Source organism: Amphiprion ocellaris, chromosome 23 (assembly GCF_022539595.1).
Source record: "Amphiprion ocellaris isolate individual 3 ecotype Okinawa chromosome 23, ASM2253959v1, whole genome shotgun sequence".
Lineage (NCBI taxonomy): Eukaryota > Metazoa > Chordata > Actinopteri > Pomacentridae > Amphiprion > Amphiprion ocellaris.
Genome location: NC_072788.1, coordinates 22117847 through 22141698, shown reverse-complemented (window position 1 = coordinate 22141698; position 23852 = coordinate 22117847). Strand labels below are relative to the sequence as shown.

The 23852-nt window shown below is 39.3% G+C and overlaps 2 protein-coding genes across 5 annotated transcripts in view; both read right to left on the bottom strand.

The window, feature by feature from the left end:
- The window catches only part of clcn5b (chloride channel, voltage-sensitive 5b), a 43315-nt gene extending 41939 nt beyond the window's left edge, over positions 1-1376 (bottom strand). Inside the window, exons 1-2 of one of the 3 annotated variants that reach the window (XM_023261546.3) lie at positions 1080-1376; positions 458-607 (exon numbers count right to left, since the gene is read on the bottom strand). In XM_023261546.3, the coding sequence (XP_023117314.1) occupies positions 458-596 (139 nt within the window). In that variant the 5' untranslated portion in view covers positions 597-607; positions 1080-1376. Of the gene's footprint in view, positions 1-457; positions 608-689; positions 1034-1079 lie in introns of those variants that run through there. The other 2 variants (XM_035944215.2, XM_023261553.3) reach the window with 2 other exon arrangements.
- A 3996-nt stretch (positions 1377-5372) lies between these two features.
- The window catches only part of shroom4 (shroom family member 4), a 92970-nt gene continuing 74490 nt past the window's right edge, over positions 5373-23852 (bottom strand). For both annotated transcript variants that reach the window (XM_023261373.3, XM_035944185.2), the window contains 8 exons: positions 21841-21902; positions 18943-19716; positions 17837-18496; positions 16314-16443; positions 16102-16203; positions 12977-13147; positions 10296-10438; positions 5373-9148 (listed from right to left, as the gene is read on the bottom strand). In XM_023261373.3, the coding sequence (XP_023117141.2) occupies positions 8968-9148; positions 10296-10438; positions 12977-13147; positions 16102-16203; positions 16314-16443; positions 17837-18496; positions 18943-19716; positions 21841-21902 (2223 nt within the window). In that variant the 3' untranslated portion in view covers positions 5373-8967. The remainder of the gene's footprint in view (positions 9149-10295; positions 10439-12976; positions 13148-16101; positions 16204-16313; positions 16444-17836; positions 18497-18942; positions 19717-21840; positions 21903-23852) is intronic.

Sequence of the window (23852 nt, the reverse complement as noted above, 5' to 3'; positions counted from 1 at the left end):
GTAGTGCACATAAATGGTACAATATCATATGAATTATGAATGCTTTGCACTTTAAAACACTGTGCATTATCTATTTTATTACATACAGTACAATACACTGTTTCCTGAGACAATATGTGCAATAGTACTCTATCTGTATTTCTAGTCATCAAAAATCTGTGCAATACCACTGAAAAGTGCACTTTATTTTTATTTTATGCTTCATTCCTGACATGTTTGCACTATTTTTGCTGCTGTAACACTGCACATTTCCCTATTATGGGGTTCATAAAGGTTCTATGATCTTCTCTTATTGTCACAGAGTTGAATTTTGTCTGTTTAAGCTGTTTAATCCATCTTAAACAGTTGAAAAATGCAAATTAAGAACACAAGCAAGCACTTTCTTTTTTTGTGTGTGTCTTGTATACAACTGTCCAGAAAAAATACAGTATTTTAACCCCTGTGTCAGGTCAAGTACCTGAGCTGAGAGGAGGGACGTCGTCGGTGCTGGAAAAGTCCAAAGTGGCTCCTGCGATGTCCACCATCTCATCATCATCATCGTCGCTGGGGTGATGAAGGCCGTCGAAGCTGCCGGAGCAGTAACCCGGGTTTTCCATCCCTTCAGCTCCTGTTCACAAAAACACGACAACATTTAACCAGCACTCAATGCAGTACGAACCCCCGCCCCAGCTTTAATTCACCTCTGTCACCTGAATAAGTCCGACTGCCCCAAAACTGAAACATGGTTTACAGGGAACCCGTTTTCGGACGTTGGAGGTCCGCACACCAGCCTGTTGGGACAGCCTCCTTTCTGCCGGCTCATCGCACATCAGCAGTGACGGCACATCTCCGAAGTTTTCGCAACCGTTTCCGCTCCTTGTCTGCACTTCTATTCTCGCTTCGTCTCTGCGGTTTCTGCAGCTCTAAACAGATTATTAAGCTAACTAGCTTAGACGCTCCTATGCTACTCTTGTGTCGTGCGATGCCAAAGAAACAAACTCCAACAGTCGGCCTAGCTCGGTTAAACATCACCCAGCTTCACCCTGCGACGGTTACATACGGTTTAAGGAATAAAACGCTGAATGGAGGTCTTACTGTACCTGTAGGGGGGAGAGAAGGCAGCCGAGCAGCTCTCTGAAGAAGTCTTGTGACTCGGATTTGCTCCGCCGCCGTCTTCTACTGTAGCTGCTTGAGTCAACAGTAGCCTGTAAACTTAACCGCTCCGTGGAAAGCCTGCGTCATTGTCCGGGCCCCGAAAAACACGGTTTTAAAACCAGTTCTATACTCCAGAGGAAGTCAATAAAGTGAATTACCCCGTTTTGATAACGACACTCGTCAAATAAAGCAAATTTCTCTGCAGTATTTGTTGTTTCTGGCAGTTAAAACGACCAAGCTAGCGTCATGTAGACAAAATTAGCTGCGACTTCCGGTTAGGGGATCACTGTCTTCGCCGCTCCTATACCAAAACACGTTTTGTAATTTTATATCCACAGCCATATTTATTCAAGGATGCTATTAAGTTAAAATCAACATTTTCTAATTAATCATTAGCAGTTTAAACGGTTCCTCGTTCCGCAAGCGAGCCAATTGTACACTTAATTTGAAAGCTAAAGCGCCCGGTTTCCGGTCCATAGCCTCCGTTTGGCTAACTTGACGGATCCATCTGGACGGCAGGAAAATGAGTCGAGGGAAGAGCGATCGCTGCTCCAATTAGGTCAGTGGAGCAGTTCGATGAATCGGTTGTTGATTTCTTTCTCTTTTCATTAAACTTTATTATTATGACTATTAATAGAGGGACGCTATAAATGCCTTTTGGCAGCAAAAACACCGGGTAATGACTTTAAATCAATCTTTATTGCAGAACAAGAAGATATCCTAGCTTTATTTTTCTGTGTGATTTTGCTTCTTGTGGCTACTGGCATTTTATGAAATACCACAATTATGCTCAAAATCGTTATTTTTCCAGAGGACGTTCAACATGCATCCTTGTATGTCTGGAACATGAAAGGCTATGCTCATTCAGCCAAGACCTAATGTCAGGGGAGTTGCTCCATGGTCAAACAAAAGTCTCCCAGTGTCCCTGAAGACCTGTCGTTGGTCCTGCCTAACAGAACCTTCAGGTTGCCACCAAACTGTTCAGGAGGAAGCATCTTCCACTTTCTCCCTTGAACATCCTGAAGACGTGGCTTGTTCTGGGTAGTGATACGGAGGTTTCTCTGGCATATGTCACTTCATCGCTCATTCTCTTGGTCTTTGTCTTTAGGTGATCTGCTCTATCTTGCTGGTACTCATCAACATGCTCTGCTGCTGTGAATGGTCCACCTTGGGCCTTCAGTCTATCCAAACAGACTCAACGTGCAGCAGATTAGCCTCCTTCTTACTACTTATTTTTGTCTGGCAGTATCAGTGTCAATCACGCTGCAAATCTAGTATAATGTTGTGTGACCTGCCTGATTTCAAAAATATAGCAGCTTGTTTATGGTCTATCAAATAGTATTAGTATTAATATATTATTAGGAGTAGAGAGTACTAATAACAATATATTATTCTTATTCTTATTATTATGAGGTTCTTATCCATTCTTTCATGATTTCTAGATTGGATTATTTTAATGCTCTCCTGTGTGGTTTGCCTGAGAGGAGCTTTCATAGTTTACAGATGGTTCAGAATGCGGCAGCCCGCATCCTGATTGGAACAAAGAAATATGACCACATCACAGAGCTAATTTTAAGATACTGCTATTAACATATGAAGCTGTAAATGGCACTGGGCCATCATATTTAAAGGAGCTTGTGGTCCCATATGAACCAGTAAGGTCCTTCCACTCCCAGGGGACGGGTCTGCTGACTGTCCCTAGAGTTAAAAAGAAGACAGTCGGTGCGGCTTTTTATTTCTGTGCACCGTCTTTATGAAACGCTCTTCCATCTGACATTAGGCAAGCTTGCTCAGTAAAGATGTTCAAAGCAAAGCTAAAGACCCGCTTGTTCTCTGCTGCTTATGAATCATAACTTGAGTCTTATCAGATATTGTTTTTATCAGTTTTATTGTTGTTATTGTTGTTATTGTGTCTTCTCAGTCATTGTTTTTATCAGTTACCATTTTCTTGTAATTTATTTGTTGCTTGCCCTGTAAAGCACTTTGACTTGAAGGTGCTATATAAATAAAATTATCATTATTATTATTATTATTATTATTATTATTATTATTATTATTATTATTATTATTATTATTATTATTATTATTATTATTATTATTATTGTAAAATACTGAATAACAGTGCTATGATATTTCAATACCACTTTTAATTTGCAACACTATCTTCCACATTCAGCAGTGCATGTTTCTATATAAACTGCTTAAACCTTTTTTCTTTTTAAAGTACAGTCTGTAAAAGTGTCCAGTTTAAAGATTTTTGCTATTGTTGTTGTTTTAAGAAAATAATAAGTACATGGAATAAGGTGAAACTCACAAGAAATGATTTGATCAAAACTAAGCTTGGCACTGAAAATTATATGAAATTTTAGCTGTTGGAAAATACTGAAAAACTCAGCTCATTAACCTTGAGAAAACGGGTTTAGTTTTATTGTATAATGTGTTTCTCCACAGAACATATATTTTCTTCTTTGAAAAATACATTCTAAAAGTTGAGTTAGTTCAAGTTGAACTAAACTATGGGGCACACCATTTTGAAACAGTAAAAGGGCGACACCTTGTGGCCATCTGTAGTAATGACATTTACAAAAAAAAAAAAAAAAAAAAAAAAAAAAAAAGACCACCAAGTTTACAGCAGGAAATCAGTTCTGCTGTTTTATGTCTTTGGCTTTTATAAACCACAAATCCTCCCTCGCTGCCTCTCTGTGTTCCTGTGTTCCTCCCACCTCCTCCTCCTTCTCCTCTTCATCAGTCAGCTCCTTGAGGTCCAATATAAACACTCCTGCCTCCCACGGTGCTTCTTGTTTGAGCTGTCTGGTTCTCTTCACGCCATTTTTTTCTTTAATTCATCCACGACTTGCATTCGTTCTTACACTGCTGGTTTTCTCTTTTCATACTGTCACATACTTACATGCACTTTCAAGCCTTCGTTTTCCTGCCCTCCTTACATTCCCCTCAGTCTTCTTTTCTTCAGTCTGGCTCAGGCAGAAGAATGCACTCAATGATTCACTTCTACAGTTGTTTTCCAAAACCGCCTCCTTTTTTTCAACATGACCTCCTAAAACACAGTTTGTAGCAACCAATAATCTAATAATTTTGGCCATTTTAAATATTATAACGGCCAATAATGGCTTTATTTCATTTAAAATGGCCAAAATTATGACGTTACTGATTTTATTGCATTCAAAATGACCCAAATTATTACATTATTGGCCGTTAATACATTTAAAATGGCCAAAATTATTACATTATTGGCTTTATTACAGTTAATATGGCCAAAATTATTCTGTTATTGACTATATTACATTTAAAATTGACATATTATTACATTATCGGCTTTATTACATTTAAAATGGCCAAAATGTTTCTATTATTGGCTTTATTACATTTAAAATGGCCAAAATTATTAAGTAACTGGCCGTTTTTACATTTAAAATGGCCAAAATTAGTACATTATTGGCCATTATTACATTTTAAATGGCAAAAATTCCTGTTATTGGCTATATTACATTTAAAACAGTCAAAATTATTACGTTAGTGACTTTATTACATTTAAACTGCGCAAAATTATTATGTTATTGGTCACTATTACATTTAAAATGGTCAAAATTACTACATTATTGACTGTTTTTACATTTAAAATATTCAAAATTATTACATTTTTGACCATTCTTACATTTAAAATAGCCAAAATAATTATGTTATTGGCTTTACTACATTTAAAATGGCCAAAATTATTACGTTTTTGAACATCATTACATTTAAAATGGCCAAATCTGTGATATAATTGACCATTATCACGTTATTGGTTGCTACACTGTTTTCTCAGTAGCATTTATGCACATTACTCTCTAAAAAAAAACATTATACGGCACCAAAACTGAAAAGGCTAAGAAACAAGAGGAGTTTGACTTTAATTTGACATGTTTTCATTAGAGCCAGGCGTTCACTGGAGTTTTTTTTCACCAGTTCTTAAATCTCCATCTACTCCTGTTGTTTTATTTAGTTGTTTTTTTAACCTCTGGGCCTCCACACCACCAGCATCAATATGTTTTAATGACTCTTGCATTTAGAGCTCAGACGAGTATCCATATTAATGACACAGGCGCTGACTTCCCCGTAGCAAAACGCTCCTGCAGCCATATTTACTCAACCATCCAACCACATTTAAACAACTTATTCCCCCCCGATGGGAATAAGCTTCACCCACGAGGAGATAAATCACAACAGGAGACGTGCACCTCGTTTAAAATACTATTATTATTATTTATGGTACTTTTTTCCTCACACGAATGTTTTTGCAGTTACAAAAAACAAACAAAAAAAAGGCTTTGTAATAAATCAAAATTACACAGGAAATCACAAATATAGTCTCAGACTGGTCCAACAAATAACTTCCTTTCCTCTTGTCAAACCAATAAGCTTCCAGTCAGTTTAGAAAACAGCTGTTATGGCACAGGAATACATTTAATATGTACAAAACAAACAGACAGCAGAGAATAAAGTGAGTAAAATCAAGTGTAAAACGGTAACTTTTAATAAACTTTAAGCTGCTTCCAACCAGAACACGTATTTTTTGATCAACATTTAACCAGTGGAGGCGATAAAGCAGGTCGGTGTTCTCAGACCTGCTATAATTTCACTTGAAATGAACACATTTCCTCTCACAAATCCCACCTTTTCTAGTTTGAACTGGACTTTAAAGTGGATTTACTCAGACAGGAAGTGCTGAGCTCCTTAAACCTGCCCAGTTAGGATACCGGCTAAAGATCGGGGGACTTTGGCAAGATCACAAACCGGAGGACGGCGGTGATTTAAAGCTTAATGTTGGGGTGTTTTGGTGGATAATTAACCAGAATTCAAGGAATCTGCATCTCAGAAAAATCTCAGATAGGGTTCCTAAGAGCTTCAGTAGAAAACAACTGGACTTCTTCTTGGTTCTTGAGGACATTTCACCTCTCAGCCATCTTCAAGAACCAAAGAAGCTCAGTTGAATTCTACTAAAACATTTCAGATTATCAAGTGTTTTTGTGAAGTTTTAATGGAATACTTTGACATTTACTTGCTGTCTTGTCACGATTTAGATGAAAATACTGACACCACTTTCATATCTGTGCGTTAAATCTACTGCCTGTTAGCTTAGCATTAATACTGGAAACTGATTGAAAGTGCTAGCCTGCCTCCAAAGCAACAAAATCCACCTACAGGCAGAATTAAAGGTAACTAATCAACAAGTTACATCTACTTTGTTTAGAGTAAAAACAAGCTAGCTGAAACAACTAGCCACTATGACATAAGTAACAAGACTTTTACATTAACACGAGAAGTTAGCAACACAAAAAGCTCGAGTTCTAAACAAAAGTTTACAACTAGAGTACGACTGATAACTCGGCCGATATTTAAACTTATTTTCTTCACATGCAGAAAAAGTTGTTTGGGGTAATTCAGAAATAGTGTCATTCTTTACTGTCTGCAGCACATGTAGCAGAGTGTGGTGCGGAGTCAAACGGTGGCTTCACAGTGAACTGGTAACAGGTTTTTTGATATACAGGGTGTCCCTAAAGTCCGGACACATAGGAAATCTCATTAACCATAATTTTTTTTGCCTCGACAGATTAAATACGGCTTCATCAAAGAAGAAAGAGTTGAACTGGTTCTTCTCAGTGGACGTGAAGGATGGACATATTGAAAGATAGCAGATGGATTTTATGCACGTCATCCAGGGAGGATTCCACTTGGCTTTTCCAAGGTGGTGAAGGTGGTTAAAAAGTTTAAAGACAAGGGCAGTGTCATGGACAAACCCTATTCTGGACGACCAAATATATCAGCCGGAACTAAAGAATTGGTCACGGCTAAAATTCATGCTAACCCCAAAAAATCACTTCCCTAAGCCTAACCTTAACCCTATTCCTGTCTTTCCACATGTCCATCCTTCACGTCCACTGAGAAGTACCAGTTCAACTCTTTCTTCTTTAAACCAAGCCATATTTAATCTGTGGTTTCAAAAAAAATGATAATGAGATTTCCTGTGTGTCCAGACTTTAGGGACACCCTGTAGTACCGAGTATACATATTTCGTCTGGAAGTAGTAGACTCACAGGTGACGTCTGTGGTCTTCTATAACAAGCATCAAACTTTTTTTGCTCATTACTTTCATTTAAATGTTAAACTTACCTTAAAATGCAATGACTCCATTGTTTTTTCTTTTTAGTATTGCTATAACACATGTATATATTCAAAGAGATTAACTTAAATATCCAACCTTCATCTGTGTTGTTTTTACAGACTTTTTTAAAAATATGGAACACACAACCTAAATATAATGTATTAAACAGGGAGTTTTTTTGCTAGGAGGATTGTTTTTTAAACTTTGGACACAGACAGGATAGCTGTTTCCAGTCGTTATGCTAAGCTAAGCCAACTAGCTGCTAGCTGTAGCCTTGTATTCACTGTACAGACATGAGAGTCTCGGCAAGAAAGCAAATAATCATATTTCCCATGATAAAACTTATAAGTCAGATAGGACAAGTGTTGGAATACAATATGGCATCTGACAGAAAACAATCTGAAAATTCCACCCGACGCTTCAAGAAGCTTACTGACAAAAAAATAATAATAAAGCAACTCTGGTTCGACACAAACCAAATGCATCTCCGGATTCATTTGCCGTCAAAATATACAGTAAACTTACTTCCCGGTCTTCTCATTCATCTTTTACAACCTATGTCTGTCATTTCAAATATTAAAACCACTACAAATATACAATACAATATAAACACAAGTGTCTTCTGTACATTTTGTGGCAGCGGAGTGTCAAACTCCAACCAGTAAGACAGTCACAGACATTACAGTAATGGGGATATGTAGTGATATTATGCTCGGTAATACAGTATTGCTGAATGCAGTAGAACTTTTTAGCAGTTAATGATGGTGCACATTCACAATATTGGCTTTAGTGTGGTTAACAGAAGCACCAAAACAATCCTCCTCCGATTCTCCGAACCGGAAGATTTAAATACATCAAAAGTGAGCAGCGTGTCCGCGACACATTCATCAAGAGAAAACGTCTTTGGCAACGTAGCGTGGCGCTCCATCAGACAGGAAGGAAGTGTAGTGTCATGTGTTTACAGTACGAGTCTCAGGCACTTTGCGTGAAGCAGAATGTGACGTGCAATAAAAAGGATTCATTTGGTTTGTGAAAAGTTAAACGTGAAGGAAAACATCCTCTCTTCCAGCTGTGGGGTTTCAGTAATCCAACCATCCTCTGTTCTAACAGCGAACATGCCCCTCTGAGACGAGCTGTCGATACGTTTCTGGTGCATTTATTGGATTTTTAAAGTCTCTAGTTAATGAAGATAACTCGCAGAGCAGCTGGAGTCAACATTCTTCTTCTTCTTTTCAAACCATTCTGACACCTTGGACTTGTGCCTCCTTTGGTCTCCATCACTGAGAGTCTATTCTTTCCCGCCCGCCTAAAAACCTTCAGGGTGTTTCAGCTGTTTGTTTTGGAGCTGGAACCTCTACACACATGTCTGCTGACCCTTAGAGGAACACTAAGATGCTAAATATGAAGCTACCAGCCAAGAAACAGTCGGGCTCCTCGCCGCCATAAAACAAGAAGTGATTTGTGAGTTTTAGAGGAGCTGGTGGGCGGATTTTGGTACCGTCTCCTGTTTCAGAAGTTAAACGGCTGCTTCATATTTAGTGTCGACAGTGAATAAATGTCAAACGAGCTCTTTAAAAAACTGTCCATGTTATTGCAAACATGTAAACTGCACGTTTACCTCTCAGTCTGCAGCTACATCTCTTCCTTCCTCTTCTTCTTCATCTCTTCAGTTAATAATGTCCATATCCCATCGACATCCCCATGCCCATGCCCATCCCCATCCCCATCCCCATCCCCAGACCCAGACCCAGACTCTCCCTCAGACCCCTCAGCTGCTCCTCCCCCAGCCGGATCTTGTCCTCCAGCTGCCTCTGCTCCACCAGCAAGGCGGCCTTCATCTTCACAAAGTGGCTGCAGAGGAAAAAAATAAACATTTAGAGCAGAGGTGTCAAACTCATTCCAGTTCAGGGGCCACATTCAGCCCAAATTCATCTCATGTGACCGGTAAAATCAGAACACAATTGTTTTAGTGCAAAAAATTACATCCTGAAAATGTTCACATTTCAGGAATTATCTTTTTACAAAACATCTAGAACAACCAGTTTATCATTTACACATTACAACTTCCAGATCACAGTGTTTCTACAAAGGAACTAAACATTCAGTCAATGACAAAAAATGAGACAAACGACACAAAACAAAACAAAAAAGACACAAAAAATTAGACAAAAAAGTAATAAAGCTGCAAAAAATGGACAAACGTCACAAGCGAGACAAAAAAGACACAAAACAACAAAAACGGTACACAAAACTACGAATAAAGCAAAACACAAAATGACAAAAAATAAGACAAAAACACAAGCGAGACAAAAAGGAAACACAAAACAATAAAAACATGAGACAAACAACAAAAGTGAGACAAAAAACAAAACAAGACAAAATATTTCAAAAACAAGACACAAAACGACAAAACCGAGAGAAAAGCAACAAAAAATTAGACAAACGACCAGAAACAAGAGACAAAATATTAGACAAAAAAGTTACAACGCGACAAAAAATAGACCCAAACAACACAAGCGAGACAAAAAAGACACAAAATGGCAAAAACGATACACAAAACAACAAATAAAGCAAAACACAAAATGACAAAAATAAGACAAAAAACATACGTGAGACAAAAAGGAAACACAAAATGACAAAAGAACAATGAACAATCTAGTATTTCACTTTATAGCCAGAACAAGTTTCATGGTCTAGAAATTATTTCACATTTATAGTTTTACAAATTTACAATCTGCAGTAAATATCTTCTCTGTAATTTTTATACTTTACGGAGTCATCCAATGGGCCAGATTGGACCCTCTGGTGGGACGGCTTTGACCCGCGGGCCACATGTTTGACACCCCTCATTTAGAGCGTGCCAGAAAAACACTTTGAAGGAGTTTTGTGAACTTTAACGTGTTTTACTTGTGTTCTGCTGAATGCTGTCCTTTCCTATGAGGCGCCTCACTTCTAAAGCGTGGATATAAAACGTCGTGGGCTGAATAAACCTCGGTACCTGTAGTCTCTGTGCTGCTCTGGAGAGAGACATCGGGCCAACACCCGGCTGACCGCCTGCTCTCGCCGGTCAACGTGGTCCTTCAGGTCCTGAGCCTCGGACAGCTGCCTCATGAGCTGACGCTTCTTCTCCAGCAGGGGGAGCTGCAGGCCAGAGAGACGAGTGAGAGATATGCTTAATAAACTTCTTCTGAAAAGGTGCTTTAATGCAAGTGTCATCTCAGCTCTCTTTCACCAGCTTCCCAATTGATTCTTCCATCTTTATCCAAATTCTGTCATGTTTCTGCACCTTTTTCTTATTTTTTCTTCCTACCTGCACGCAATATTTGCATTTGAAATGTGTGCATCTTCAATCCAGCTGTTTCTTTCAGGGACTAAGCTGGTTTCTTTCACTATTTTATGTCTTTAAAAACACAAATAGGGCTGAACTACGAAGTGAGACTAGTGAGTTTCAGTGAGAGTTTTCATTAGAGAGTTTTCAGTGTCAAGAAGGTCTTTTAACCTGCTAGGTCTCCATGGTAACATACGCTGTGGAGCTATTTGCTGCCAAGTCTGTTTAAACTGTTGTTACTGCAGCTGATAGAACACAGATTAAAAAGTTGATTATAATATTGGTTTTTATTACAGAGAATATTCAATCAGTAACATTAGTTTCACTTTGATTTGGCCACAAACTAAACTGATTTCCTTCATTATGAGACACAGTCAGACCTAAATGCACTCCAATATCATGTTTAAATAAATGGAGTCTAAAGTTGAATAACTTTATTGTGCAGCTGCATTGATTGATGGAATTAATATATTAACGCATGTTTAACAGTTTTCTACCAGCATTCCTGCATTAGCGGCTTTTTACCATCATATATTTTTATATTCCTCATAGTTCTCCATTAAAACAACCTGTTGACTGAAGCAGCTGAACACCATCAGTTCATTTTCATTAAATGCCTCCTTTTATGTGAACAGAGTTTGAAGTAGAAAGTCTGAATTGACAAATAAAGTTGAAAACCATCTTTCTGACACCCATTAACTCTGACTGAGGTTTTAGTTTTTGTCGAGTCGACTCACAAAGAAAGTTTAAGTTGAAATTTCTTCGTAGTACAGCCCTCTGATCTGTGTGCACTTTAACAACATGCTGCACCACAGATACAAGAAATATTTTATACACTGTGCAGGTCTTATGTAGGCTACTAAATCACTGACTCACCAATAATATCTATAAAGAGCAATTTTTTTGCACATATATCCTGCCTTTGCACATATCTGCCTGTTTACATATAACAATACAGCACAAAACGCCAACATTTGCGCATAGAATTCATTTTTAACACTTTTTTATCATATTTTATTTTTATTCTATTCTTAATTTCTTTGTATTTTATATTACTTTATTTGTTATTTCAGTTGTGTGAAGGGAACTTCAGACATAAAAATCTCATAACTCAGGGTAACCACTGTTTCTGCTGTGTATGTCAATAAAGTTCTTGAATCTTGAATCTCTTAAATTACGCTATCAGAAACAGTTTAAATGCCCCATCCATTCATCCATCATCCATATTATCCATCCATCCATCCATCCATCCATCCATCCATCATCCATCCATCATCCATCCATCCATTCATCCATCATCCATATTATCCATCCATCATCCATCCATCCATCCATCCATCCATCCATCCATATCATCCATCATCCATCCATTCATATATCATCCATCCATCCATCCATCCATCCATTCATATATCAACCATCATCCATCCATCGTCCATCCATTCATATATTATCCATCCATCCATCCATCCATCCATCCATCCATCCATCGTCCATCCATTCATATATTATCCATCCATCCATCATCCATCCATTCATATATTATCCATCCATCCATCGTCCATCCATTCATATATTATCCATCCATCCATTCATATATTATCCATCCATCCATCCATCCATCCATCCATCGTCCATCCATTCATATATTATCCATCCATCCATCCATCATCCATCCATTCATATATTATCCATCCATCCATCCATCCATCCATCATCCATCCATCCATCCATTCATATATTATCCATCCATCCATCCATCGTCCATCCATTCATATATTATCCATCCATCGATCCATCCATTCATATATTATCCATCCATCCATCCATTCCTATATTATCCATTCATCCATCCATTCATATATTATCCATCCATCCTTCCATCCATCCATTCATATATTATCCATCCATCCATCCATCCATTCATATATTATCCATCCATCCATCCATCCTTCATCCATCGTCCATCCATTCATATATTATCCATCCATCCATCCATTCATATATTATCCATCCATCCATCCATCTATCGTCCATCCATTCATATATTATCCATCCATCCTTTCATATATTATCCATCCATCCATCCATCCATTCATATATTATCCATCCATCCATCCATTCATATATTATCCATTCATCCATCCATTCATATATTATCCATCCATCCATCCATCTATCGTCCATCCATTCATATATTATCCATCCATCCATCCATCCATTCATATATTATCCATCCATCCATCCATTCATATATTATCCATCCATCCATCCATCTATCGTCCATCCATTCATATATTATCCATCCATCCTTTCATATATTATCCATCCATCCATCCATCCATCCTCACCCTCTCGTGGTGCTCTGTCTCGGGGTCCAGCGTGTCCAGTGTCGTCTCCACCCTCAGCAGCCTCCCAGACAGCGACAGCAGCAGACTCACCACTTTGTCCAGGTCGCCAATGAACATGCGGAACTTGTCCACCTCGTTGGGTTTGCACACCGACACCACCATGTTCTCCACCTGAGGAAGACCAAAGTCAAGGAGCAGACTGAGACGAGGAAGAAACTGCTACAATCTGACAGTTTAATTTGGTACGTAATGGTGAATAAATGCTAAACTTTGGCTAACAGGAGCACTTTCCTTTCTCTTGATGCCACCTGGGTCATGTAGCATCCCTCGATAGCAGTGTATTTGAAGTAAACAAACCAGCAATCATTTGGAGATTTAATATGTTCTCTATTTCCTGCCATTTAACCCTCTAAACCTGAAGCTCAACCACCAGTTTTTGGGGGTTTTCGTCTTTTTTTGTCATTTTCTTTCTTTCTTTTCATTTTATTTCTATTCTTATATTACTTGCTCTACATTTGTATATACATTTATCCCTATTTCTTATTATGTCATTGTTGCACTGCCTGCTCTACATGCCTTTTTAATTGCCCCCATGGGGACAAATAAAGTTTTCTAAATCTGAAAAACCTGATTTAGCTTTAAAGAAAAAAAATCACCAAAATGACAACATTTATCAGCCAGGAACTGTAAAAAGAAAAAGAATCATTGGATTTTCAATGTCCTGATCATCTTTAAATGGAAAAATAACTGAATCAAAGCTGAAATTATGAGGTTTCATCCAAATCTCCTTATTCTATACGTCTCTACGTGTCAAAAAATAAAAATATTGTGCAACTCAGAAGCCATAACTGATCAAAAATTCATGTGTGATTCGGCTGCACTGCAGGATGTGTAAAGCAAAAAGTAAAAACAAGACAAATTAGAGAAAACGAGAGCAAACAAACCCAAATTAAAACAAACTTGATGAATAAAATAAATGCAGCATGGCTCTAAAATGGTCAACAGAGGAAAAAGCTGTTGGAAGATACAGTCAGGTCTATAAATATTTTGGTATTGATCCAATTTTGTACAGCACCACAATAGATTTGAAATGAAACAATCAAGATGTGCTTTAAGTGCAGACTTTCAGCTTTAATTTGGTGGCCAGGTGTGTGTTATTCCCTCATTATTTTATTTAGGGATGGTGAAAAAAATCGATAATCGATTCATCGTGATTATTAAATGGCCGATTATGAATCGATTTTAAATTTCCAAAAAATCGACTGTTACATTTTTCAAATTGTAATACAAAGGCGAGTCCTCCTGTTACTGGCTGTCATATATGATTTAACCACAAGGTGGAGCGCTATTAACTGTCTGTCATAACAAGACACGTGTAACTGAGCCAGCGAGCAAGTGTGTCGGCGCTAACCGGGTGCTAACTGAGGTGAACGAGGTACGGTGCGACACCTGAAAAATGAAAACAGAAAATACAACATCCGACAACCAACTAATCCACCCAGCTCCATCTGGGTTTAAAGCAAGCGTGTGGGTACATTTTGGTTTTCATGGCAAGTCCTCACAAGACATCGACAGAGCCTATGTTGTCTGCAAGCTTTGCCACACAGCTAAAGTACTGCGGCAATACTAGCAACATGAGAGCTCTCATGTCGCGCTTCCATCCAGGGCTAAGAACGAGCGTCCGAAGCCTGTCATCCCACCAAACCAGGTGGCTAAGCTCGCACCCGGCTCGGAGCGAGCTAAGAAAATCACAAAGTGTATATCCTACTTCATCGCGAAGGATATGAGACCATACAGCGTGGTGGAAAACACGGGCTTCCGCTATTTAGTCCACAATCTGGAGCCAAGATATGTTATTCCGTCCCGGAGCTTTTTCACGCATAAGTCGATCCCAAATCTTTACAAGGAGACAAAGTTTTCCGTGCAAGAGTCCATCAATTATGCTCACAGAGTGGCAATAACTTGTGATGCCTGGACATCCAGAGCTACGATCTCATACGTGACCATCACGGCTCACCATGTCAGCAGTGAATGGAAGCTCATTTCCTACGTGCTTCAGACCACAGCTCCTCCATAAGAATCTGGTTGTTCCAGAGCAATGAATATTGTTAACTATTATTTGATCACTCAATTTACACAGTGTGTTCTGTTTTTACAACTGTGTACAGTATAGCTATAAGGTTACAGTAAAATGTGTGTAAAGGAAATTAACTTTACATTAATTTTTACTATATAAGTTACCATGCAAAAATCTGGTTGTTCTAGACCACTGATTCAGTACTTGATTACTCACAACACAGTGTGTTGTGTTCTGTTTTTTTCTATTAAAGCGTATAAGCTACAGAAAGTTTATTGTATTTCCTATTTCATTTTGCCATTTAAGTTGCCATGAAGGTCCAAGGTATTACACACTGATCTGTGACCACAGAAAGTTCCAAAGCATCTGCATCTTTGTTATATGGAGAGTAAAATGAATAAATAAATAGAATTTGGACATTTATTCACAAGTGTAGATATTTTTTAACAGTGAAAGATTACATTTAAAACAAAGTAAAGCAAAAATTAATTTGGATATTACAATTACACTACAATACTGAAGGTGCTGTGAGGTGTTACTCAAAAGAGAAGTTAAATAATTCAGCAACTGACTGACGTTAAATTGAAGATCAATAATCAGCAATAATCAAAAATCGAATCGATAATCGGCAGTAATCGGAAATCGGTTGGTAATCGAATCGGGACTTCAATAATCGTAATCGAATCGAATCGGGAAATTGGGCCAATTCACCACCCCTAATTTTATTTACAAAGAGCAGATCAAAGCTCTAGAGTTCATTTTCAAGTGTGGTGTTTGGAATCTGGTGAGGTCAACTGTCAATATGGCTTGATTGTTTCATTTCTAATCCATAAATACTGGAAATGGTGTTGATATCCAGATATTTATGGGCCTAACAGTACATTCAGGATGGTGAAACATATTTCTAGTATTAAAAATAGCAGAGTTTCTAAGGCAGCAAACTGGTGGATTTCTCATACTTCCTGCAGCACAATATGTGCACAACTGGACACCAGTGGTTGATAATGTGACCAAAAGAGTGAATAGGTGAATGAAGTGTGTCCCCCACCTCCTCTCCCAGCTGTGCGTTGGCTCGGATGTCGTCCTGCAGACCCCGCTGAGCCTCCCTCAGCACTCCCAGCTTCTTCCGGAGGCTCTCCATCAGCTGTTTCTGCACGACAGAGGAAGAGCATCTCAAAATGAAAACACCAGGCAACACATATCCGTCTCATCTTTGCTTTCACAGGAAGATGCGTTAAATGTTCAGCTGCCTGCGTTTACCTTGTAGGTCAGCTCGTCGTCCTCGCCCCTCTCCCTGTTATCGGTTAAGTCCTTCATCTGCGACAGGAGCTGAGCCTTGGCGGCTGATGTGCTGTAATAAGACGAACAGCTGGAGCTCGCACCAGACCGCCTGACAGGGGAGAGTTTGGTTTAGTTACACAGCGATAAAGAAAAAGGCTGAGAAACTAAACACAGTCATAAACTACAAAGACACTAATTAGAAATGCAATCAACTATAAGGACCAAAAGAAAAGCAACAAACAAATGGAAAACATCTGAAAAAAAACAATAATAAAAGACAGAGCCAAAATCTAAATGTAGAAGCATATGACAGCATGAAATAAAACAAAAAGAGCAAGAATGGTGGTAAAAATAGCATCTCATCAGTCCACTTACTCACATACATTTACTTTAGTGTTGTTAAAAAGACCAGTAGAGCATGAATTAGCTCAAAATAACATGGATAAATATGATTTTCATGTATTATTGTCTTTATACTGCATATCCCTCATCTATACTGTTTTAAATCTGTGCTTTTTACAGTTCTTTATATCCAAAGTGTACATTTTTCCCAAAGATTTTATGGAAATATCTAGAATAAAATACTGATTGATGCAAAAACTGGTTAAAATGTAAAGTATAATGACACATTTGAAGATGTAACTGCTTCTAATTTTCTGAATATCTTCCAAAAGTTCTGTTGTCAGTGACCTAAATGTGTCCTTGTGTACAAACAGAAAATGCTCTCTTTAAAATTAAATTTCTAGTTTTATATTTACAAAATTTGCACCTCTTATTTACACACTTGATAGTTTTAAATGGGATTTTGTATCCATGTGCCAAACGATGCTACATTAATTCCAAACCCCTAATCTATATTTTATTAAATCTGTGCTTTTTATGGTTCTTTATATCCAAAAATATATATTTTCCTAAATATTTTATGTAAATATTCAGAATAAAACACTGATTTGATGCAAAGGTTCATTAAAATGTAAAGTATAATGACACATTTGAAGACTTACGACAAAAACACAGAAAATACATTTTAAAATTATATTTTTAGTTTTATATCTATTAAATGTGCACCTCTTATTTTCACAAATTGCAGTTTTAAATGGTATTTTTCATGCACGTGCCGTACAATGTTACACTGATAATAAAAATTAATTCCAACCATGATGTCTGGATCTAAACAGAGAGAAGTTTATAAGTTTCAGTCAGTGTTTGTGTTGATTTTATGCTGTTTAAATTCACTTTCTGTTGTATTTGGCACCAGTTACCCATCAAGCACCTGTTTCTGCAAAACAAACGGTTTGGAAACTTCACAGAGAGCGAATTAAAAAAAAAAAAAAAAAAAAAGGAATCTGGCTTCAGTAAGGTGCTCTGGAAGGGTTGTGGGAACGAGGGAATGAGCTTAGTGACAGGAACAGTTAGGTCTTATACAAATCAAATGATCTGTGTAATTAATTCACGGCACACAGAGTCACATTCCAGCACTACTTAAGCCTCTCTCTCCTCACCTATCCAAGCTGTCGGCGTTGTGCTCCGTGGTTTGGTAGGCTCCTCTCCAGCCCTCCGTGCCTGACTCCCCCTCACTGCTCTGGGGGAACAGCTCCTCCAGGCTCAGCCCCTCTCTGCTGCCGTCCCCGGCCTCCAGCTCCTCCTCCAGGGAGCTGCTCTCCGTCCGGCCCGACGGCGAAGCCTCCGGCAGCGTGTCGATGTCCGTCTCCAGGACCGTGACGGGCAGAGCGAAGCAGGGCAGCTCGCTGGTGATGGGCGCGTCCTCCGCCGGAAGCTCCTCCTCCTGGAAGTCGTCAATGTCCGTCTCCATGGGGACGTCCAAGTCGGCCTCCAGGCTGTGAGCGGGACTCGGGCTCAGGGTCGTCTCAGATTCTGTTCCTGGTTCGAGGATCTTCTGCTGCTCTTCAGTCTGGAAGCCTCTGTTCATACAGAGCTGCTGCTGCTGCTCATAATCAGGTTGACTGAAGTAGGAGGAAGGAGAGGAAGGTAAAGCCCCACCAGCATCCCCATTTTCTAAGACTGGGTGAAGTACGGCATCGCTGTGAACTCTGGGAGATGGAGTTCTCTCCCACTCGGCTCCAGGTCTCATGTTGGGCTGCTGTTTGTGAGGTTTCACTGGAATCCTGTCCTGGTCTGGACTCACATCCACCATCGATACACTGCAGAGACACATTAAAATAACTTAAAACACAGAAGCAAGAACAAAAAGAATGAGTATATTTGAAGCATTGTCTTCTTCTTTTTAACATTTTCTTTACATAATCATGCCTCCTTTATATTTTTCTGATCTCTAAATCCCCTGTTCTTGGAGACTTACTTAGTTCACAGTATTTGCAGTTGAAAGTCTACAGAAATTATGAAATTACACTCTAGTCTTTGGAAATTGTTAAACAGTTGATGAAGACTGGCCCAGAATGCTTGGAAAAGAGCAATTTTTGTAAAGGAAAAGTATCTGTATTTGTGTGTCCAAGGCCTTTGACAGACTGAATCTGGCTCATCTTTCTGGACGGTTACTCAGATTTTTTGGCATTTTTAAACCAGATATTTCACCAATCAATCACATGTTAGTTTTATCTCTACGTTAAATAAAATACTGATCTCTCACCTGCTCACGCCGGTCTCTGCTGCTGGAGTCGGTGGTGGTGTAGGCGGAGGCAGAGACTCCATCCTCAGGTTTCCCTCCCTGTCTCTCTGGGGAGGTGCCACCGGTCTGAAGGCCCTCCTTGAGAACATGGGACTGGGCGGGGCGACACAAAAGGACACTTCCTGAAACGGGGCCTGGTTCTGATCGGACGGGCCGTGGGAAATCTCCGGGGTTTGGTTGCAGCTGCATCTCGGGCAGCTGTCCGACGCCTCGTGCCTCTCTGGAGGGAGGCTGTAGGACCTCTGCCTGGACTCCTCAGGTGGAGCGATGTAGGAGGAGGAGTGGGTCTGAGGAGGGTTGGAGTGAGGAGCAGCAGAAGAAGAAGAGAACAAGGTGTGGTGGGACGAACGCCGGCGGTGAAACTGCTCCCACTTCGGCGGCGGCGGCCTCGGGGGAGGCGGCGTCTTCTTTCTGTTTTGCCTGGCGTTGCTGGTTGCGTCTCCAGCCCTGATGCTGCCACCTCCCTCCTCCACCTCGCTCAGGGTCTGACTGGCAGCCGAGGAGATTGATGGCGACCAGCGGTGGCTGCCATCGAAGCGCAGGTCGTTCTCCGACATGGCTCGTCCTCGGAGTGAAAGAGGGGCTGGCGGAGGGGCGAAGGAGTGTCCATTGTGGTCATTGCTGCTGCCGCTGCTGCTGCTGCTGGTCTGCCTGGGGCCCCAGCAACTCTGATGGAGGTGGTGGTGACTGATGCTCTCTGGTGGTCTGGACTCACGCCTCCAGCTTGGGTAGTCTCTGTGATGTGGAGAAATAAAATAATATCACTTCAATTAACACATTTCTGCAGCATTCTGCAGCATATTATAAGGCAGTTTAGCCAGATTCTGATAAATATATGACATTACATACATGTTGATGATTAACAAGCCATGAAGAGGTTAGCTTAGCTTAGCATAAAGAACAGAAGAAATTGGTTTTATGCTGAGCTACGAGCTGTAACTGTTTCAAGCACACAACAGCTTTGTGAGGCTTGTCATCACTCTGAGGTTGCCAGACTGGTGCCTGTAGAGACACCAAAACCTGTAAACACGCTATATCTGGCAGCTTACACTACAGGGGGTCCTCAGTTTACGACGTCCTCGACCTACGGCGTTTCAGCATTACGTCAAAGCTGGTTACGTGGAACGAGTTGGTGAGTGGAGCAGATGAATACGTCGTCACGCAGCGCTATGAGACAGCTTTGTTTACATTCTACGGTCGTACACAACCTTGGATTGTGCTACATTTGCTAACTTTTTGCCCTTCATTATGGCTCCCAAGTCAGACTTTTCTGATGGCAGTGCTTCGAAGAAAAAGGAAAGCCATCTCCATGGAAGTGAAATTAGACATAATAAAATGCTCAAGTTGTAAAAACAGTGAAACATATTCTGTTATCTTCGCGTAAAATGACTTACACATGCATGAAAGTCATTGGTATTCGTGACTTTTCTGAAGAACTGATTGATATCGTGATGCATGTAACAGTTTTGTTTACATTTTCGCTGGAGTTCCAACTTAGAACAAAAATCTGCTTATGTTGATCCATAGTAGTGGAACTCAGACGTAAGCCAGGGACCTTCTGTATATCCAAATACCCACATTATTGCCATTATACGCACGTAGATGTACATTTATCAAGACAGTTAGTGACTTCTAGAGGTGGGGATATATTTGTACGACTTTTTTATTTCATTTAATCTTTACTAAACGACAACAAAGCTAATTGAGAGGATCTCTTTACATCTAAATAAAGATTAAATAAATATTCTGCCCGTACTGAACTGGGTTTACTCTGCACCTGTTGCATAGAATATGTTGCAGAAATATTGGAAACTAACCAAGTTCATCTCATTGAGTGATTTTAAATCCAAACTGTGAGTTCATGAGGCCAATTCCACAACATGCACTTGTTTTTCATAATTTGCTTGTAAATTTAATCTTATTATTTGTTTTTTGCTCGTGTTTTAATTGTGTTTTAACTGTATTTTGTATTTGCTGCTGCCTATTTTTGCCAGGACTCCCTTGAAAAAGAGGTTCTTCATCTCAGTGGAATTTCTCCAGGTTAAATAAAGGTCGATAAATAATAAAATAATACAGTTAATAATAAAAATAATAATAATTAAAGGTGTATTACCGTACCATAAAATCACAAAAAAAATGTCTTAAATGACGATCAAAGAGGGCGACTATGGACAGGAGTCAATCGGTCTTTATTCCAAGCTAAGCTAAGCTAATCACCCCTTGTTTTACTTCTGCAGTGATATCAGTCTTCTCATCTAACTCATGCTCATTTTCCAAAACTGTCAATATTCATCACTAAATAAGACACAATCAAGTTCGAAAAAAAATAATTCAGGGCATTAAATAGTAAATAGAGAAAGGCATTTTCAGACAAACTTCAGAAATGCAGGTTAAAAACAAAAACTTCAGACAGTGAAAGTGGGTAAATTATACTAAATGTTTCCTTTTTGCATTCCAGACTCACTGAACTGCTTCGGTCTCAGGTCAAATATTGAGTAGAGGCCCTTTTACAAGCCAAGCGTGTCCAAAATGCCCCCCTACACGTTAACGTACAGGAATCACCATCCAAGCACATATCATTATGGTCACATTTTAAGCATGGATGATTGCTCCGTACACTTAGAGCTCATTACAGTCAAATCACGGCCAGGCATGACTGAGAGGGATTTCCGCCCGTCGGTGCACAAAAGGGCGACCCCACCTTGCGTCTCCAGAGACAATCAGAGAGTTTCTCTACCGCTTTCTCCTCCCAAAAGGTCCACTCACAGATATGGAAGATAACCAGGTGGGAGCAGGAAATGTTCATGATTTATACGCATCTAAGTGTCTGTGTTTGTCGCTGCGTGGCGAATGGCTCACCTCTCGGTCAGGCTGTACTTCCTGTTGAGCCTGGTGGTTTCCTGCTGCCGAGCCGGATACGTCTGCGAAGAGATTTAAAGCGGGTTAATAACACCGAAGGAATGAAGGAAGAATTCAATCTGGAGCTGAAGTGTTGCTCGCTGAAGGGAAGTGGGTGTGTGACTCCACCCTGTGATATACTTTCATGGTAACAAGTTTAATTGGGTTGGAGGTATTTGCAGCTGAGTTTGGAGCCTTTTTATGTCAAAAACCAACCTGAGGCACGAATGTGTGCTGATTCTTTGTCTTCATATACTACTTATTAACATTTAAAGTTCCTTTTCTTGCACCGTTTCATATTCTGCGCCTTTGGCTTAGTTAAAATTTCTATTTTAATTACATTTGTCTCATCTGTGTTCAATCATTTTGTACTACTGTGTAGGTACATTATTTTCTAGATGTGTAAGGTGTGTGAGAAGGTGGTTTAAAAAGTTTAAAGAAATGAGCAGTGTCATGGACAAACTCTGTTCTGGACGACCAAATGGATCAGTCACAACTAAAGAATTGGTCATGGATAAAATTCGTGCTTGCCCAAAAAACCACTTCCCTAACTCTAACCTTAACCCTATCACTATCTTTCAATATGTCCGTCCTTCATGTCCACTGAGAAGTACCAGTTCAACTCTTTCTTCTTTCAACAAAGCCATTTTTAATCAGTGGAGGCAAAAAAATTATAATTAATAGTAATGAGAAAGATATCAGATAATGCTGTTGATTGTTAGATGATTAAAAAATTTGTAGATTAACAACTACCTTCCCACTATTTTGATAATGTATCTTATCATTTGCAGCATTTTTAGAGCATTAACACTTAAAATTATTCACTTGCTTCTTCTCAAATGTGAAGATTTTCTAATTTTATGCCTTTTTACGTCTTTGTAAGGGGAACGTCTTTGGACTCTGTGGGGCTGATCGGACAAAACAAGATATGTAAAGACATCTGACAGACATTTTTCGCTATCTTTTAAAATCTTTTCATTCATTTTTTGATTACTAGAGAAAATAATAGTAATCATAATAAGCCTGTATAGTGTGTTGGACCTGGTTATGACTCATAATGAACTCATTGCACTCTCAGAGTTACAGCAGCCAGTAGACACACACTGAGCGGCGTGGACAAGCTGCACAAACACACCAGTGGGGTCCACACACACACTATTATACTACTAGATATTTTCTGACCGTCTGCGGTGCAAATCAAAACATTCAGATGGTATTTTCGTTGGCATGATCAGAGGCAAATTTTGCATATTTGGCCGTCATCCGCAATAAAATCCATTAAATGGTAACAACTGATAATAAGCTCTATTTCACAAGCACCTTTAGACACATAAATTCACCGTCTTTTGGGGTTTAAAGCGGCAATAAAGACCCCCTCTGGTGAAAACTATGTTATTCACCTTTTTAAGATGTCCACAATTAATCATTGAAATAATCATTAATTGCAGCACCTAGTAACAATCCAACTGTGCAAAATATTACACCATAACACTGCTTCTGTTTCTTGGCATTTGCACATTTGCACTATTAGTATTTATAGCTGACATATTACATGTCGGCCAACTGCTCTCTCCAAAAAAAGGCAGAAAACTCAACTTTAATCCATCACTTCTTTGTCCAGGTTCAACAAATAAAAGCAAAATACAAAAATAATTGTGAAACCATTCACGTATTCCAACTGACAAAACACACACTGCAAATTCAGAATATGAATGGTCATTGTGAATGTGTTTCATTTAGATGATAATGGACACTGTGCACGCAATGTTTTCTTCCCTGACCTTTACAAAATTAATGTCCACTGGGAAAAAGGCAGATCGCATCAAAGTGTGGATTTAATGTTCATGTAATGAGGTGGGATGTGAAAAATAATTTAATCCGAGCGTGTAATTTGGCCAAAAACAATTGGAGGGAATGATTTGAAAACACAGCTGGACTTCTCAAATGAGAGCTGATTGAGTGACAGACCACAA